Genomic DNA, 15,164 nt, shown 5'->3' on the forward strand with positions numbered 1-15,164 from the left:
CTGTTCGGCCTCTTTTGCTTTGTCCCGTACTGGCACTTTATTTCCTGATGCCTCGCCTATACATTCCGAGGTACTCGTGAAAGTGGGCCTCTTGGTTAATGCCCGCTCGCTCATCAAACATAACATCGCTTTTCACGATTTTGTTGATGAGCGACAGCCAGATTGGGTCTTCATTACAGAGACGTGGGCCTCTGACACCTCAGGACATGACCTGATCTTGGCCATTCCTGATGGATACTCCCTTTACAGGCAGGACAGACCTCTACGTAGAGGAGGAGGTATTGCCATTCTTACTAAAACCTCCTTTCCCTGTGTGATAAAATCTCTTTCTATGCCCTCAGATGGGTTTGAAGCCCTATATTATTGTATTACCCTTTCTCCTTCGGTCTCTTTTTCGGGGATCTTGCTATATAGGCCCCCTGGTCTCAGAGCCAGTTTCCCTGCAAAACTGTTGACGCTATTGGAACCCTATTTTGGAAAATCCGCCTTCACCATTTTGGGTGATTTTAATTTTCATCTGGATGAGGCTAACTCAAAGGACACTATATCTCTTGTTGATTCGTTAGGTGCATGTGATTTTGCCCAGCTTGTTAATAGTTCCACCCACAAGGCTGGGCACATTCTTGATGGGGTGTTTTCCAACGACCTCAGGCTTTCCACTGGCCCCCCGTTTCCTCTGGTATGGACTGACCATTTTGCCGTCCCACTGGAATTTTCTATTCCCGTTACATGCCCTATCAACTTGGAAACCTCTCCATTCATTCCTAGGCGAAACTTTAGGAATATCTCGGATCAGGCCCTTGCTCCCTTTGTCCCTTCTTCCGAATTACTATCTCTCAAAGATGCAGCTGCTGCAGCTCAAGATCTTACAGACTCTATTGTTAATGCAGTGGAACAACTTGCCCCATCATCTTTACGCTATGTTGCTCGCCGAAAACCTACAGCACCGTGGTTTTCTGACCAGTTGCGACTCTTGAGGCGGGGCTGTAGGAGTAGTGAGAGAATCTGGAGAAAATCTTGGGACCCAAAAGATCGTGAGGCCCACAAGTCTGCACTGCGGGAATACAAACAGAGAGTGGTGATAGAGAAGCAGGAGTACTTCTCCAATCTCACTAGCTCTCTCTCCTCTCCTAGAGAGCTCTTTAAGATCGCAGACACCCTATGCTCCCTGCAACTACCAGATCCCGTAGTCAGTTCGCAAGAACTTTGTATTAATATCTCCGACTTCTTCCACAAGAAAATTCTCGATATTCATACCTTTTTGGAAGCTCAGCGCCAAGCGTTGGATCAAACTGTTCCCTCTGTTATTTCCAGCCTGGACTCCCTAGTTACAGATTCCTCTTGTTGCTTTGCTCAATTTCCCTCTCTATCTTTAGAGGGACTTAATCTGTTGCTAGATAAGACTAAATCTGCTTCCCCCCTGGATCCTATACCTTTGAAAAAACTTAAAGAATGTAGAAACTGCCTTCTTCCTCCCATGCTTGAGGTAATGAATAAGGCTATTATCCAGGGCTCATTTCCATCGGTATGGAAGAAGGCGATTGTGAAGCCTCTCCTCAAGAAGCCATCCCTCGATCCGGCCCTCCTGAACAACTTCCGGCCGATCTCCCTCCTGCCTGCCCCCGCCAAGATGCTCGAGGCACATCTTAATCTGCATTTGTCCTCTTTCCTTGAGTCATCCGGATACCTTGACAACACGCAACATGGTTTTAGAAAACACCATAGTACTGAGTCCGCCCTCACCTATGTAGTCGACAACATCAGACGCAAAGTGGACTCTGGCCTTACCACGGTCTTGGTTCTGTTGGACCTCACGGCCGCCTTTGACACCCTATCCCCGGCCATTCTTACATCTCGGCTGAGGGAAGCGGGTGTCACGGGGTCGGCCCTGAGTCTGCTCAACTCTTTCCTGTTGGAAAGAGAACAGAGAGTGATGCTTGGGAACCACCTCTCCCCGGCTAAGTCTTTGCAATGTGGGGTGCCACAAGGGTCGGCGCTAAGTCCGACCCTATTCAACATCTATGTGGCTCCCCTGGCAAGACTAGTAAGATCGCAGGGGATGGAGGTGGTGTCCTACGCAGACGACACCCAGATAATGGTGTCACTGGCTCACTCCTCCGTCAGGTCATCGGCTGTCAGCTTCAGGGTATGCATGCAGTATGTGGCAGACTGGATGACTGTAAATTCCCTGAAGCTGAACGGCGAAAAGACGGAGGTGTTGGTTTTTGGGAAGGACCAAGATGCTTGGTCTGATGAGTGGTGGCCATCTTCGCTTGGTATCTGCCCCACCCCCTCCCAATCCGCCAGGAATCTGGGTGTAATATTTGACATCTCGCTCTCTATGACCCTCCAAGCTAATAGAACCGTGGCTACTTGCTGGGGTGTGATCAGGATACTCAACAAAATCCGAGGATATCTCTCCCCCCAAGCTCGCAAACAGGTCGCAGTTGCCTTGGTAGGATCAAGGTTAGATTATTGCAACTCCCTCTATGCGGAAGCTAATAAAAGTCTTGTTCACCGACTGCAGATAGTGCAGAATGCGGCAGCTCGGTTTGCTCTGGCTCTCCCTAAATCCTCCTCCGCCACTGCAGCCAGGAAAGAACTTCATTGGCTCCCTGTTCACTACAGAATTTCTTTTAAAATTCTGTGCCTGGCCTATAGAGCTTTGGTAGAAGGCCCCTCGAGCGCCATTGGTTCCTTGCTTACATGTTATGTCCCTACACGAGATCTTCGTTCTTCGGGACTGTGCCAGCTGGTCGTTCCTCGGGCTAAATCAGTCAGATGGGGAGAAAGAGCTTTCTCTGTGGTCGCTCCGAAGCTCTGGAACTCTATCCCTATTCTAATAAAAACCCTTCCCTCAATTCAAACCTTTAAAAAGGCTCTTAAAACCTGCCTCTTCAAGAGGGCATACCAATGAGAGAAGGCTGTAGAAGGTGGGACACTGCTGCTATATTTGATTTAGGCGCCTTGACGCCCATTGGGCTAAGTTTGCGCGCGATAAGATCCAATTCATTCATTCATTCATGTACTGCTTTACCCGGTTAAAGTTAAACAGAGCCTCAGCATCACAAAATGGATGCTGCTGCCACAGACACGAGTCTGACCTCGTGCTGCTGGATGAAACTTTTAAGTAGGAGGGGGATGTATACAAGAATATAATATTTCGTAGAAGTGGGCGAATGTCTCTCTGTAATATCTGTGTTCGCCATTTGGCCTTGATCCTCAGCAGATACAATCGAAGGGACAATACTTGAGATATGGCCTTTGTTTGGAAGCCCGTACAAAGTTTCCCAGCCTTGTCACCCAATTCATATAATCTGCTTTGTGATTATAACTAACCTGTCCATCCAATAATATGGATTTTCTACTTTAGTGTGGTTCTTGGATGTTGAAGTTGTTGAGCGGTGTCGGTATGCTGTGCATTCACCTTCCTCTTTCCTAGCGCACTAATCTTGTCTAGGTCAGTAATCTCCCTGTTAGAAATGGGGGTCTCTAGTTGGCAATGGTTTGCACCTTTGTCCAAGTAGGAACCCTTCTTCCTGGTCAGGGAAAGGGGGATAAACCTCTAAATTAATCCCTGCTCACCCCCTTGGTCGCTTGGCGTGAGCAGACAGGCTTATCTCAGAGTCAGTGTGTAAAGCATTTGTGCATGCATACAGTAACACAGTTAAAACCCTACAAATGGACACCACCCAGTTTAGAAAAATAGGTAATCTTTATCGACACCAAACAAGACCTAAATAATACAAATCCACAATACAGTAATAAAAATATGACTTTCAAAAGATGGAAAAAGTTCTGATCAAAGAAAATTGCAGATGCAACACTTTTCACAAAAAGTACCTTTGCGCTTTACGCGCACAAACAAAAACTATTGCAGGCAAGGTGAAGCGTCGGTTCCTTATGCCCAGGCAAGGTGATGCGTCGGTTTTTTACTCCAGGGGAGGAGATGCACTGCTGCCTTACTGCCAAGCAGGGGCGATGATGAGTTGGTTCCTTACTGAAGGGGAGGTGATGCATCAGTTTCTTACTGTGCGGCCCCAGCATTCTTGCAGGCGTGGCGACCAGATGCGATGCCCGAGGATCGGGGATGCATCAGTTCTCGCTGTGGCAGCGGCGACGACACTTTCTTGCTTTCTTCAGCCGCGATCCCATGATGCCTTGGTTCTTGCAGCCACACAGCAGGGCCTGCATCAAAATCGGTGTGGTTATCTCTGATTTCAGAGATCGGTGCATGGAGTTCGGTGCGCGGTGCTTTCTCAAGTCGTGGGCAGCCGCTCTGTTGGTTTCTTCAGTGATGCATCGGAAACAGGTGCGGATGCGTCACGTTTCTTGAAGTTGCATTACTTTTCCAGCTCCCATCGGCAAAACAACCTCCAGAGGCCTAATACAGCCACAGGTACCTCTTGGCAGTTCAGAACTCCCAGCAAGGAAGTTCAGGGGAGCTGGTGGTGAAATCTTTGTATCCCTCAGACTTCAAAACAGGAGGCAAGCTCTGCTTCAAGCCCTTGGTGATCTTCCTCAAGCAGAAGACACATCACACAGCAAAGTCTTTATCCTCGCCTTGGCAGAAACCGCTACTGCAGACCAACCCCAGACAGCTCACAGCAAAGGGGCATTACTTCTCCTTCAGTCATCTCAGCTCTTCTCCTTGGCAGAGGTTCCTCTTGAGTTCTAGAAATTATCTTAATGTCTGGGATCTGGGCCTCACTTCTTATAGCACAAAATCCTTTGTTCTCTGGTGGCAGAGAAACTCTTTGCCCAACCCAAACCAGTTCTATCCTCTCTGGTGCAGCTTCCTGGCAGGAGGTAGAGACAGCATTGTCCAAGGCAGACCAGGCCCATTTAGATGTGAAAGGAATCTCCTCCCTCTACTCTGAATGGAGCCCAGGTCTATTCAGCCTAGCCCTGACTCACCCTGGAAAGGCAGGACACACCTCACTCCCCCATCCCTCCAAGTGGCTGTCTGAACAGGATACACATACCCAACCCCTGTCACTCCAAAGCCAGACAGTCAATACACAAACCTAGCAGCGGCACACTGGATGGCTAAGCAAGAAAATATCCACGTTCTTAAAGTGGTATTTTCAAACCCAGTATATAAAAATCATTCTTACTAAAAGATGCATCTCTTTATTCTGAGTACAGGCATACCAAACTCTATTTTCCAATCTTGTTTCCATGGGCGGTTATACTTATAAAGTGTTATAAGTAAACTCCCCCTTCTATCCTATAGGACAGATAGCATTTCAATAGTGAAAAACAAAGTTGGCAGTATTTCACTATCCGTACATGCCACACACATCAGGTCATGTCCTTCCTTCACATACACTGCACTCTGCCCGCAGGGGTACCTTATTTCAAAAAGGGGGTGGTGATGGACAGAGTATCTGAGTTAATCAGAACACTCCTACCCAGTCAACAGATCAGGGCTTGATCCATCACCGTTTTTTAGCAGGGGTACCTTGGCCCTACCTTAGGTGTGACTCACATGTAAGAAGAGGAAAGGCAGGGCCAGGCAAGTGGGTCCACTTGCGGGGTCGACATAGCAGTACTAGACTGCACACAGCCACTGCAATGGCAGGCATGAGACTCTTTTGCAAGGCTGCATGTGTGGATGGTACAATCAGTGCTGCAAGCCCACTAGCAGCATTTGGTTTACAGGCCCTGGGCACGCACAGTGCACTGTACTAGGGACTTAACAGTAAACCAAATATGGAAACACTAATCCATGATAACAATTTACAGTGGGAGCACTTGCACTTTGGCACTGAGCAGTAGTGGCAAAGTACCCAAAGCATCCAAACCAGCAAAAATTAAACCCAACACACATTAAAACACAGGAGGCAACAGCAAAAAATGGAATGGAGACCCATGCCAAGGCTGCCAGCTCTAACACTCCCTGTTCCCATTTTCAAGCTTACACCTAATCTGAGCCATGGTATATCATCTAGGCACTACCTTGAATGCTTCCCAAACTTTAACTTCTGAGGAGATAGATCCCGTAATAATGTCAAAATAATCTATGATCTTATCCCACAGATGTTTCACAAGAGTATTATCCAATAGCCACCAGGCATTCAAACACCGTATTCCAGCTGAGTGCTCATGTATGTGCTTCACAGAGCTCAAGTTTTTGAAGTTCCTAGGAGCTAAAATGAAATAGACTATTGATGACCCTACAGGAAGTGATGTCACCTAACATTTGACGTTAATAATGTCAGAGGATGAGATACACAGCTAACATCCAAAAAGTTAATACAGACATCTAAATTAACATTACACCGAATGTATAATCTGTTCAGTTGTCAAGGTGAAATATTGAAAATGTAGGCCAGTGGGTTTGCTGAACTTTATGAAATGAATAGTATCTCCCTCTTTGACTGTAAGCGGCTACTCTGCACACAGTAGAAGTACGAGCAAAGTCACATATGGAATTCTAGTTCTAGCCTCCCCCTTCTCCGAGTTATAAGATTCAGCAAGGTGTGAGTGAGACTTCAGCACAACCTCTAAATGTGTGAGTGTCACTCATTGTTCGACCTGGCCCTTTTTGGCAGGTTCACCCCGAAACTTTTTGCTTTTGACTAGCCTGTTTCTGCGCACTTTTTCACTGTGGTACAGTGTAAAGTGCGTGAGCTCTCTGTGTATGTGTGGTGAGTGACCTGCCCTCCCATAGGAATGCATGGGGAATATGTGTGATCATGGTAGTTCCTGATGTGTGGGGAGTGCAGGGTCGACTTTTGTATGTGCGAACTCGTGAAATTGAATGCTGCGTAATGATGTATGTGGCATGAATGTGTCTAGTGTGGAAGTGCCACTTCTAGACATGGGTGTGCGTGTGTAGTAAGTCTGCTGGCACGTGATTGGCTGGCGCCTGGCTCCAGGAGTGTGCCTGGGCCTGCTTGTGGATTGACTGTCTGGTTTGAGGGTGACAGGGGCTGGGGAGCCCCCAGGAGGTTGTCTGAGTCAGCCCTTGGTTGAATGACTGCATCTGCAACTAGAGTGGTGGGAGGATATAGCACCTGGGAGTGAATATAGCTGTGCCTGCCGGCCACAATGCTGGCTCCACCTCCTTCTGGGCGGCTTTCGCCTCTGCCCCTCACACTGAAAGGAGTTCCCTATAACCAGTTGTAGCTGGTTCTCACACTGCCTGCACCCTGCTAGACAAAGGATTTTATGGTATAAAAAGGGGCTGTGTCCCCTTACAAAATGTTCTTGTTCTTAACTTGAATCCTGCCAGGCGCGTGCTGCTGCTTGGGCCAGGGGAAGGCTTGCCCGTCCCCTCCTGGGCCAGTGTAGTTCTAGTGCCAGTGAAGGCACCATTGTCGTTTTGAGAGCCAGAGAGGCCCGGGCTCCTGCCCACGCGGGGCATCATGGTTCCTAGAGCCCCCCCACCCCCCTATGTTATTTTGAGCTTCAGCCCTTACCTGAGTGGTTTCCAGAGCCTTCGTGGCTCCAGCGACAGGCTCAGTTTTGGTCGCAGTTTGGCTGATGTCCTCAGCTGCCCAGCAATTAGTGGGCAGCTGCACCGTTTAGGCCCCTGACTTTTGGACACAGGGCGTCCTAGCCCCAACAAGGCCAGCTGGCCTAGGGACTGCCACAGGTGGTGGCTTATGTGTTTTTGGGCTATTGAGTTGCGTTCTGGCACCTCTGAATGTGTTGGTGTATGCATCATGCGTCTTCCTTCCCTGCACCTCTGAATGTGTTTTTCATGCATCATGTGCCTTGGTCTTACACCGCTGAATGTATGTTTTATGCATCATGTGTTTTACTTCCCTACACCTCTGAATGTTGTGATGCACCATGTATGATGTGTTCTTGCTTATACCCCTAATTGTATTGCGATACTTAGGTGGTTGTTCTTTCTAGTACAGGTGGTCCTAGTGAGGTCCTGGTTCCCTGTGTGACATTCTCCTAAGGTGGTTAGGGTTGCGTAGGTGGTACTTACCTGTTACCAGTAGTTACTGGTTGTGTGCTACACTTGCTAATTTGTGCTACAGTGATTTTATATCCTATGTCTAGATGTGCTATTTCTACTAAGTCCTGTACATAATCCCTTGTGAATATTGCCCGTGTCAGGTGGCACAATGTACATGTGTGATTACTATCTGATGTGTTTTGACAATACAAACGTTATTTTTATATAACCTTTTGTGGAGTTCCTTTTGTGGTGTGCCTAGGATGTTGTTGCTGTTGTGTGCTGGCGCGTATGCTTTACACATTGCCTCCGGGATAAGCCTGTCTGCTCATGCCAATCTACCAAGGGGGTGAGCAGGGGTTATCTTGGCGTGTGACTCCCTTGCCCTGACTAGAATGGTGGTTTCTGCCTGGCTTTGGCGTCAGCCTTAGCCTACCAGAAATCCCAGTTCTAACACTCATGATGAGTGAGACTTGAAGGCTCTGATGTGAGTGTGTGTGTTGGATCTGATGTCACTGCAGAGGCAACAAATGCAACTTGCCTGACAGTGCTACGAAACCCTCCTGCACCCGCACATTGATGGTGCGTGGACGAGGAGTAGCTTATGATAGGAGAGAGGGTTACCACCTGGCGGGTCTTTTAGCGACATGGCCTGTATTTTAATGTTCCCGCGAGTACAAAAGTAGGAAGATTAGTTAAAGCTGGTATGTTTTCCTCTAATCAGTGCAAACTTAAAATATCAAATATAAGCAGAAATCACTTTAAAATCTAGAGCTGCCTTAACGAATCATGACTGATAGTTAAAGTAAACAAAGACAGCAAAGCCATTTTAAGAATCAATACAAATACTTTTATACAAAGTCTTATTGAAAAATAATATCCGGCCGTTGCAAAATCTTAAAACATGACCAAAGGTGGTAACTCTAATAAGAGCCTGTATGAAGGAGTCTGACATTAGTTAGTGCTGGAATACCCTCTCATCCCCACACCCGGCACCGTTCACTCACTGCCATGACACCATCCACTGAGTGAGAAATCTGTGGGAGTCAAACCTGATCGTTCTGTCTTATGAATTTATTGAGACTGCAATCTACTTCTTTCTTTATTTTATAAGTGAACCTTTGAAGGGAGAGAGTGAGCAGGTAAACAATGCAGAGAAATACAAAACTTAATTTGGAATGCTGTTTGAATATACACAGCCCTACCAAATATAAAGAATTACCCACAGAAACAGGGAAATTAGAAAAACGCTGTCCAGTTTAATTCTGGCAGTTTCGACATTTTCATATATTTAATGAAATAGAGACTGTCATTTCCAATTGACTAGAGGCGGTGGTTCCGTCAGCGGCCACCAGAGGGCGATCCTCGCCTGCTGATGAAATCCAATGAGCTGCACATTGGATGAAAGAGAAAGGTTTCCTCTTCCTGGTCAGTGGCGGCAGAGACAGCACCAGCAGCGGTGCTGACATCACTTCCGGCCTCTCCTCGTGAGTGCAGCCTGCTGCAGAGGAGGAAGGAGTCCTTCTCTGTCTGTGCAGCGACCTCCATCTTCAGACCCTCACAGACCCCCCCCTCAGACCCCAGATCTGCTTCCCTCAGACCCCACATCTGACCCCCGGCCCCCCAGGGGGAGGAGGGAGCCTGGACACGTCTGCACAGGTAGGAGATTGTCAGCACCTTCTGCTGTGTTTGAAGAAATAGACTGAATAATCCTGGAGGGAATCTCTGCAGGAGCCGGGCTGAGCTGGGCTCTTCTATTCGAGGGCCCCTGGGGCTGAGCTGGGCTCTTCTATCCGGGGGGGGGGGGGGGGATGGCACACAGGGCCTTGCAAGGCGGGCTTGCGTGTCTTGATAAATCTAACTTAAGAGTTGCATCGCTCTTGCGCTTCATCGTGCGGCTCAAAGGCGTATGGTATTTTCAGAATCGATGACCTGTGCACGTTGCTTTGTTCTTTCCTACATCACGAGGCGTGTTTACAGAAGAGGAAGTCTGGGCACTGCGCTAGAAGCAGTGTTAGGACCACAGGAGGAGAACGAGGGGTGGTTACAAAAGATTAAATCTGTAGACTCTGCACTGCAGTTTACTGACACTTTGAGGTGCCTTTAGAGAGAGAATCTGTAAGTACTGCATTGCTTTTACCCATCCTATGAGGGGCAGTAACAGGAGGAAAGCTGTGTGCAGTGCACTGCTGTGTATTACACTACCAGGGACATTTACAGAGTAAAACACAATGAGGGGTGTTTACAAAAGAGGAAATCTGTGTCCAAAGCACTGCTTTTCACTATATTATAAAGGGTACCTATCGATCCGTAAAGTGCATGGATGTTTACGTACACTTCGAGAAGTGTTTAAAGTACAGAATATACATGTGCTGCTTTTTACTCACACTACGAGGGGCATTTAATGAGGGAACATTTATAAACTGCACCACTTATTACTGACACCCATGGGTTTTAAATAAACAAGGGAATATGTGCACATTGCACTGTATTTTACTGTCACTGTAAGGAGTGCAGAGGTCAACATTGCTACTCTGCACTACTTTTTACTTTACTTCACTGTGAGGAGGCATTTGCAGAAGGAATATTTCCACCTGGTGCTGCTTTTTACTGACAGTGGAAGGGAAATAAGGACTTGAATAATCTCGGTTAGATCTAGATTCATTCTGATATCCAGTCTTTCTGTTAAACAGACTATTACCAACTGATAGTTTCTGGAGATTCACTTTGCATAGTCCCTTCTATAAACTAGGCTGATTCACTATAATCCCACCAAAGGTTTCCAGACTCACCAGTGCTGAATGCTTCAATCTGTGTGACCCAGAACCTTGTTTATCTTGTGAATGTCTAAGAGGGGGAGGGAATTGGATTAGTCCCTATGTGAGGGTCAGTCTCTGTTTACGTGGCCTGCTTCAGAAAGCAGCCCCTGGTAGCTTCCCCGAGGAACCCCCTTGTTGTTCACTGGATGTCTGGCATAGGGGTGGAATACTCTTCCAGCCTCCTGTACTCTCTTCAATCCCATTTGCCTCCACGTCAGAGCAGGAAGCCTGGCAGAGGTGAAACAAAAAGATCCTCTTTTCTTGTTGGCGACTGCTGCAAATTACAAAAAAGCTCCCTTACTGATTGGAGACTGGTTGAAAGGCAAATTCAAGAAAGGTCCTCTGGTTTGGCTTATTGTAGAATCCTGCCTGTTGCACCTCGTGTGACGATGGAAGACGGCGTGACGGACATAATTTCTAGTGCCTTGGCTGTGTTATTGCATTGTTTGCATCAGATTCTCCTCGTGCCTGGCCTGTGTTATTGCATTGTTTGTATCAGATTCTCCTCATGCCTTGTCTGTGTTATTGCATAGTTTGCATCTTTTTGTCCCTGTACCTGTCCTGTGTTATTGCATTGTTTGTAACAATTTCTCCTAGTGCCTGGCCTGTGTCATTGCCTTGTTTGTAACAGATTCTCCTAGTGCCTGGCCTGTGTTATTGCATTCTTAGCATCAAATTCTCCTAGTGCCTGGCCTGTGTTATTGCATTCTTTGCATCAGATTCTCCTAGTGCCTGGCCCGTGTTATTGCATTATTTACATCAGATTCTCCTAGTGCCTGGCCTGTGTTATTGCATTGTTTGTAACAATTTCTCCTAGTGCCTGGTCTGTGTTATTGCATTGTTTGAGTCAGATTCTCCTAGTGCCTGGCCTGTGTTATTGCATTGTTTGCATCAGATTCTCCTTGTGCCTGGCCTGTGTTATTGCATTGTTTGAGTCAGATTCTCCTCGTGCCTTGTCTGTGTTATTGCATTGTTTGAGTCAGATTCTCCTATTGCCTGGCCTGTGTTATAGCATTGTTTGAGTCAGATTCTCCTCGTGCCTTGTCTGTGTTATTGCATTGTTTGAGTCAGATTCTCCTCGTGCCTTGTCTGTGTTATTGCATTGTTTGCATCAGATTCTCCTCGTGCCTTGTCTGTTATTGCATTGTTTGCATCAGATTCTCCTAGTGCCTGGCCTGTGTTATTGCATTGTTTGCATCAGATCCTCATAGTGCCTGGCCTGTGTTATTGCATTGTATGAGTCAGATGGTCCTCGTGCCTTGTCTGTGTTATTGCATTGTTTGAGTCAGATTCTCCTTGTGCCTTGTCTGTGTTATTGCATTGTTTGCTTCAGATTCTCTTCGTGCCTTGTCTGTGTTATTGCATTGTTTGCATCAGATTCTTCTAGTGCCTGGCTTGTGTTATTGCATTGTTTGCATAAGATTCTTCTGGTGCCTGGCCTGTGTTATTGCATTGTTTCCCTCAGATTCTCCTAGCGCCTGGCCTGTGTTATTGCATTGTTTGCATCAGATTCTTCTGGTGCCTGGCCTTTGTTATTGCATTGTTTGTGTCAGATTCTCCTCGTGCTTGGCCTGCGTTATTGCATTGTTTGCATCAGATTCTCCTAGTGTCTGGCTTGTGTTATTGCATTGCATGCATCAGATTTTTCTGGTGCCTGGCCTGTGTTATTTCATTGTTTGCATCAGATTCTCCTAGTGCCTGGCTTGTGTTATTGCATTGTTTGCATCAGATTCTCCTAGTGCCTGGCTTGTGTTATTGCATTGCATGCATCAGATTCTTCTGGTGCCTGGCCTGTGTTATTGCATTGTTTGCATCAGATTCTCTTTGTGCCTGGCCTGTGTTATTGCATTGTTTGCATTAGATTCTTCTGGTGCCTGGCCTGTGTTACTGCATTGTTTGCATCATTCCTAGTGCTTGGCCTGTGTTATTGCATTGTTTGCATCAGATTCTTCTGGTGCCTGGACTGTGTTATTGCATTGTTTGCATCAGATTCTTCTAGTGCCTGGCCTGTGTTATGATTCAGAAAAGGGGGTGGTGATGAACAGAGTGCCTGAATTAAGCAGACCGCTCTTACCCAGTCCAAAGATCAGGGCTTGATCCATCACCGTTTTTTAGCTCACTGCACCATCCCAGCTCAGAACTTGGCTATATGCAAATTAGTCTGTTCCTGTCCCAGTGCATGATGGGAACAGGGCAAACCAAACTACCAAGCCAATTCTTATACTGGGAAGGAAACAAGCCTCCGGGGACCGGTTTCTGCCATTTCAGGCGTCGTCGGCCCGGCTTGCTTGAATCCTGATGGTACAATGAGCAAGGGACTCACATCTGAGTATACCCTTCCACGCTTATGGTGGACAAAATGATTCAGAAAAGGGGGTGGTGATGAACAGAGTGCCTGAATTAAGCAGACCACTCTTACCCAGTCCAAAGATCAGGGCTTGATCCATCACCGTTTTTTAGCTCACTGCACCATCCCAGCTCAGAACTTGGCTATATGCAAATTCGTCTGTTCCTGTCCCAGTGCATGATGGGAACAGGGCAAACCAAACTACCAAGCCAATTCTTATACTGGGAAGGAAACAAGCCTCCGGGGACCGGTTTCTGCCATTTCAGGCGTCGTCGGCCCGGCTTGCTTGAATCCTGATGGTGCAATGAGCAAGGGACTCACATCTGAGTATACCCTTCCACGCTTATGGTGGACAAAATGATTCAGAAAAGGGGGTGGTGATGAACAGAGTGCCTGAATTAAGCAGACCACTCTTACCCAGTCCAAAGATCAGGGCTTGATCCATCACCATTTTTTAGCTAACTGCACCATCCCACCTCAGAACTTGGCTATATGCAAATTAGTCTGTTCCTGTCCCATTGCATGATGGGAACAGGGCAAACCAAACTACCAAGCCAATTCTTATACTGGGAAGGAAACAAGCCTCCGGGGACCGGTTTCTGCCATTTCAGGCGTCGTCGGCCCGGCTTGCTTGAATCCTGATGGTGCAATGAGCAAGGGACTCACATCTGAGTATACCCTTCCACGCTTATGGTGGACAAAATGATTCAGAAAAGGGGGTGGTGATGAACAGAGTGCCTGAATCAAGCAGACCACTCTTACCCAGTCCAAAGATCAGGGCTTGATCCATCACCGTTTTTTAGCTCACTGCACCATCCCAGCTCAGAACTTGGCTATATGCAAATTAGTCTGTTCCTGTCCCAGTGCATGATGGGAACAGGGCAAACCAAACTACCAAGCCAATTCTTATACTGGGAAGGAAACAAGCCTCCGGGGACCGGTTTCTGCCATTTCAGGCGTCGTCGGCCCGGCTTGCTTGAATCCTGATGGTGCAATGAGCAAGGGACTCACATCTGAGTATACCCTTCCACGCTTATGGTGGACAAAATGATTCAGAAAAGGGGGTGGTGATGAACAGAGTGCCTGAATTAAGCAGACCACTCTTACCCAGTCCAAAGATCAGGGCTTGATCCATCACCGTTTTTTAGCTCACTGCACCATCCCACCTCAGAACTTGGCTATATGCAAATTAGTCTGTTCCTGTCCCAATGCATGATGGGAACAGGGCAAACCAAACTACCAAGCCAATTCTTATACTGGGAAGGAAACAAGCCTCCGGGGACCGGTTTCTGCCATTTCAGGCGTCGTCGGCCCGGCTTGCTTGAATCCTGATGGTGCAATGAGCAAGGGACTCACATCTGAGTATACCCTTCCACGCTTATGGTGGACAAAATGATTCAGAAAAGGGGGTGGTGATGAACAGAGTGCCTGAATTAAGCAGACCACTCTTACCCAGTCCAAAGATCAGGGCTTGATCCATCACCGTTTTTTAGCTCACTGCACCATCCCAGCTCAGAACTTGGCTATATGCAAATTAGTCTGTTCCTGTCCCAGTGCATGATGGGAACAGGGCAAACCAAACTACCAAGCCAATTCTTATACTGGGAAGGAAACAAGCCTCCGGGGACCGGTTTCTGCCATTTCAGGCGTCGTCGGCCCGGCTTGCTTGAATCCTGATGGTGCAATGAGCAAGGGACTCACATCTGAGTATACCCTTCCACGCTTATGGTGGACAAAATGATTCAGAAAAAGGGGTGGTGATGAACAGAGTGCCTGAATTAAGCAGACCACTCTTACCCAGTCCAAAGATCAGGGCTTGATCCATCACCACCCCCTTTTCTGAATCGTTTTTGGCCACTATAGGCGTGGCAGGGTATACTCAGACATGAGTCCCTTGCTCACTGCTCCATCAGGATTCAAGCAAGCCGGGCCGACGAGGCTGAAATGCCAGAAACCGGTCCCCGGTAGCTTGTCTCCTTTCTGGTGAAGAATTGGCTTGGTAGTTTGGTCTGCCCTGTTCCCATGATGCACTGGGCCAGGGACAGACTAATTTGCATATAGCCAGGTTCTGAGCTGGGAT

General features: G+C 47.4%; 1 protein-coding gene across 1 annotated transcript in view; it reads left to right on the forward strand.

The window, feature by feature from the left end:
* The window catches only part of LOC144759004 (uncharacterized), a 62,781-nt gene that overhangs the window by 11,747 nt on the left and 35,870 nt on the right, over positions 1-15,164 (forward strand). Inside the window, exon 2 of the mRNA XM_078646462.1 lies at positions 567-1,803. Within this exon, the coding sequence (XP_078502588.1) occupies positions 567-1,803 (1,237 nt within the window). The remainder of the gene's footprint in view (positions 1-566; positions 1,804-15,164) is intronic.

Source organism: Lissotriton helveticus, chromosome 1_1, assembly GCF_964261635.1.
Source record: "Lissotriton helveticus chromosome 1_1, aLisHel1.1, whole genome shotgun sequence".
Classification (NCBI taxonomy): domain Eukaryota; kingdom Metazoa; phylum Chordata; class Amphibia; order Caudata; family Salamandridae; genus Lissotriton; species Lissotriton helveticus.